A 3,812-nucleotide genomic window follows, 5' to 3' on the forward strand; every position below is an offset into this window, starting at 1 on the left:
GTCCTGTTTCAGAACAGCACTGACTTTCAGAGAAATGTTCATGCCACTGGCAGCAGACAAAGAGAGGAAAGGTGTAGCATCCTTGTCCTTGCCCTCCAAGGGATGTCAAATATGCTCCAGTTGAATCACACTTCTGATTATGATACATTAGCACATCATTGCTTCAAAATGTATGAATATTGTGCATCACACATTTCACTGAAAATCAGTATATTCAAGCTTTTACACAACGTAACTCTGTACAGTAATTTTACAATAAACTAATTATGTCTGCACAGCTTTAATAAAAATGAAAATTTACAACAGAGATGACAATCAGAAGGAATTGAGGAAAGAGATTCAATTTAAAATTATCACACGTATGATTCTGTCAACATTCAAGTGATATCATCACTTCTTTCATGCTCTGTGTCCAGTTGTATTCTTCACATTTCAATTCAATCCTTTAAATATACAACCAGCATATTTCTGCACAGGCCTGAGTCATATGACTATGTGCTGTATTTAACACATCAAAAGTAAACAGGTTTCAGGATTATGATAAGGCACCATAGCCAGTTGCATACAGAACTGTAAAAGACCAGGTCTGCAACAGCTCCAAGGTGGGTACCAGAATGGCAGTAGTCTTTATCTAGGTCCCCATTTGATGTTGGTGAGGCCTTGAAACTGTTTTTTGAGGGCTTGTCTGTCTGACCACTCTGAGTCCAGGTAGCTATCATCATCCGCCTCCTCTAGTTTCTGAAAATGTCAACAGGAGAAGGTTAAAAAGTCGCAAACAGTACAAACAGGAACATGATTGTACAATTTTGCTCAGCCTCTTCACCTTGAGCTCCTCCTGCCTCCTGTAGTAATGCATCATCATCTGTTTCTGCTGCTCGTCTGTTACCAGAGGCTCTCTTGCTGGTGCCCCCTGCCCTTTCTGAAGGGAACAGCAACACATGGACGACAGGCGCCATAAACATTTAATAAAAAAATAATACCAATTGTTTACAACAGAAACACTTGCTTCAGATTGCCTGACATGACTCTTACCTTCTGGATTTTCACCACAAGCTTTGTTTTTTCATTTTTACCAATGTAGTCCTGCAATTTCTTCCCCCTTTGCATCTCTTTGGCTGCCCACCATAGCTGGCACTCATCCTCTGTGATCACCTGCAGAGATGCCTGAGGTGAGGAAACAGATGGACAGGACAGATGCAGAGCAATGAGGGAGAAAGAGAAAAGGTCAAGAAATAAATTATTAAGGAGACAATTACTTGTCAAGAAGTTAATTGAAAGCTGAACAATTCACTGATCACTCAAACAAGATCAACTGTATACTTGTGTTCCTGAGAGGTCTTCCCGGTCCTCAAACTCCATCCTGATGGGGTCATGAGGAGGTAGCCCCATAGGGTACACAATCATGACTGCCCCTCTAAGCTGGTCTAGAGCTTCTTTTATCATTTCCATGGTGACACAGACGTTGGCTTGAACTTGTTTCTGAAGAACAAAGGCAAACACAAAATTAAAAAGTCTATCCCTTGGTGAACTAAATAATTTAAGGTTTGAACTCATACTCACTTTGCAGACGAGTGCTTTTGCCTCCTCAACTGTTTTCATCAACACCTCTTTCATTTTATCATTTGGAGCTGGTGGAAGACAAAGAAATAGATCAGACCGCCGAAAACGTTTCTTTTTCTTTTGTCCCTTCACTGGCAACATATTTTCATGCAAATTAAAAGAATTCTCAACACAAGATTTCAGAGAATTTAGGTATTTCACCATCTTGAATACATTATATTGTGAAAAGATTGTGCATGATGTTAGAGCCTTCAGAGTACATTGCAAGAGAAACCATCATGCTACTGTGGTGATTATAGCCACATGGGCTCAGGAGTACGTTGGAAAACAGGCAAACAAAAGGGCTAGCTCAAAAGTGTGACAGTCTGACATTACTTTTGCATTCAAAATAACTTCCTTGGTACACTAACATAGTTTATGATAATAGTAGACTCTTACCATGTCCATTCCTCCTCCCAATCTCATCCTTTCTAAATACTGGCCCTCCACTGGGCACACATTTGTCTTCCCATTCATCTCTCAGCTTCAGCTCCACAATCTGCTCCTCTGTCAGCCCCTGCATGTTGGGCAGCAAAGTGATGCCATGGTCTGCAAGTTCTGGGATCTCTGAGGATACAAAAACGAATATATCCACGTATTCTTAACAACTTATAATACACCAGTACTGTTCAAATCACTTTTGGGTTAACAGGTGAAGATTTAGCCTATGTTACTTCTTCTGCAAGGCGACTAATCTGAGGTTAGTGATCATTTGAGTTGCACCTGAACACAGTCTGTCCACTTTTAATCTCCCGTTGTAAATTGCTGTAATTTGCTGGACCACCGTCTCCACAGGCGCGTCCACAGAAGTGTTGAAAAGAAACTGGCTTTCGTCTCCACGCTTCACATGCAGCTGCACCATCTTGCAGAGTATTTCACCACCTGTTTACACCACCTAAAAAGAGAGGATTATTCAGCTGGAGTCTGGTTCCCAATAAACCCGCAACCACCTTTATGTAGCAGCGTAACCATAGCAACAGCAGTGCTCGGACGCTTCCAGAAAGTTAGCACTTAGCTGTTAGCTAGCTGGTATGGGTGTCCAGGTTTAGCATTTATTCGAGTTAAAAGGCAAATCTATCTACGGTGATTGAACATGAAATATACAGATTTATGTATACATACCTGTACGTTGAAACGACAAACACCAGACACTGTTACGATGCTTAAACTTGACTCGCTCGACACATTGTTGACATATTAAGCTAATGTTGCATTCACGGTCCGCTCTCTTCTTCTTCTTCTGTACTTTTTACGGCAGATTCAATAACTCCAGGCGGTGTTACTGCCCTCTAAAGGCGGATAAAGGAGGTGCAGTGTTTAGTGCAGAGGGCTCCAACTGAACAGATGGCACCAAATCAATATTCAAACAGTGTAAATGTTAATCCACCAGTCTCAGCAGACAGATTATTTGTGTGTGCACCAATATTATCCCAAATGTGAAAGTATCACAACTGTAATTTGGTAGTAAAGCTATATGGGGCCATTTTTCTTCACACAGTTTAGTTCTGTAAGAAATTGTATTGATAATGTATTAGTTGATGAGAGTTTTGTATCTACATCCCCAAAGTAACTGGTAAATAGTAACTAGTAGCTACTTACTTGGGTACCAACACTGGAAAACTGTCACCTTTACTAATCTCCTCAAGACATTAAGTAAAATATAAAACTTCAGCTAAGATTGATTTGTTTGAAGTGTTCCTCATGTTTTAGGATAAGGCCAATCATTTATGTTGTATTATCAATATATTATCATTAACAACAAATCCCATTAAAAGAACAAAACCAACGACTCCTGTTTGTTTTATGTAAAGCGTGTTATGTTCCCTCATGACATGGCCTTCATTATACACGACCACTTTAATTATTAATATTAATCTGCAGCTGAAAATAACAGTGTAACAGCTTCATACTGATAAAATGTGGAGAAAAACTCAGATGCCAATATGAAACAATACAGATACAGTAATTTCAGTGGTTATTTTTAAATATAAATGCATCTGTGGGCACTTGCAAAGCCTAATTAGCCAGTTGGAAGACCATAGAAGGCATCCGAAATCCCTGTGTACAAATGATTATGTTGTAGGAACATACATGTCTCTACCAAACAAATAAATGCAAGTGAGTAGAATATGTGGTCAATTTACAGGTAAGACTGTAATTTTTATGTGGTGCAATAAAGCCACAGCCTGCAATTACAATGTAAACCACCCCCA

The 3,812-nt window shown here is 39.7% G+C and overlaps 1 protein-coding gene across 1 annotated transcript; it reads right to left on the minus strand.

The window, feature by feature from the left end:
- Nucleotides 1–101: 101 nt before the first annotated feature.
- cfap298 (cilia and flagella associated protein 298) lies at nucleotides 102–2,837 on the minus strand. The gene is made up of 8 exons (XM_026371165.1): nucleotides 2,722–2,837; nucleotides 2,323–2,494; nucleotides 1,999–2,166; nucleotides 1,561–1,628; nucleotides 1,321–1,479; nucleotides 1,033–1,164; nucleotides 824–919; nucleotides 102–738 (listed from the first exon to the last, which is right to left on the minus strand). The coding sequence occupies exons 2-8, from the start codon at nucleotides 2,459–2,461 to the stop codon at nucleotides 628–630; spliced, it is 873 nt and encodes a 290-aa protein (XP_026226950.1). The 5' UTR covers nucleotides 2,462–2,494; nucleotides 2,722–2,837; the 3' UTR covers nucleotides 102–627.
- Between the last annotated feature and the right edge of the window lie 975 nt (nucleotides 2,838–3,812).

This window comes from Anabas testudineus, chromosome 14 (genome assembly GCF_900324465.2).
Source record: "Anabas testudineus chromosome 14, fAnaTes1.2, whole genome shotgun sequence".
In the NCBI taxonomy this organism is placed as follows: domain Eukaryota; kingdom Metazoa; phylum Chordata; class Actinopteri; order Anabantiformes; family Anabantidae; genus Anabas; species Anabas testudineus.

What these genes read in the sequence shown, in the direction of transcription:
- cfap298 (XM_026371165.1), bottom strand. Translation starts at nt 2,461, where the DNA reads ATGGTGCAGCTGCATGTGAAGCGTGGAGACGAAAGCCAGTTTCTTTTC. An exon ending in CAAAAGCACTCGTCTGCAAA is followed by an intron (nt 1,480 to 1,560) that starts GTGAGTATGAGT and finishes TTTGTTCTTCAG; the next exon opens with AAACAAGTTCAAGCCAACGT. An exon ending in AAGACCTCTCAGGAACACAA is followed by an intron (nt 1,165 to 1,320) that starts GTATACAGTTGA and finishes TCCTCACCTCAG; the next exon opens with GCATCTCTGCAGGTGATCAC.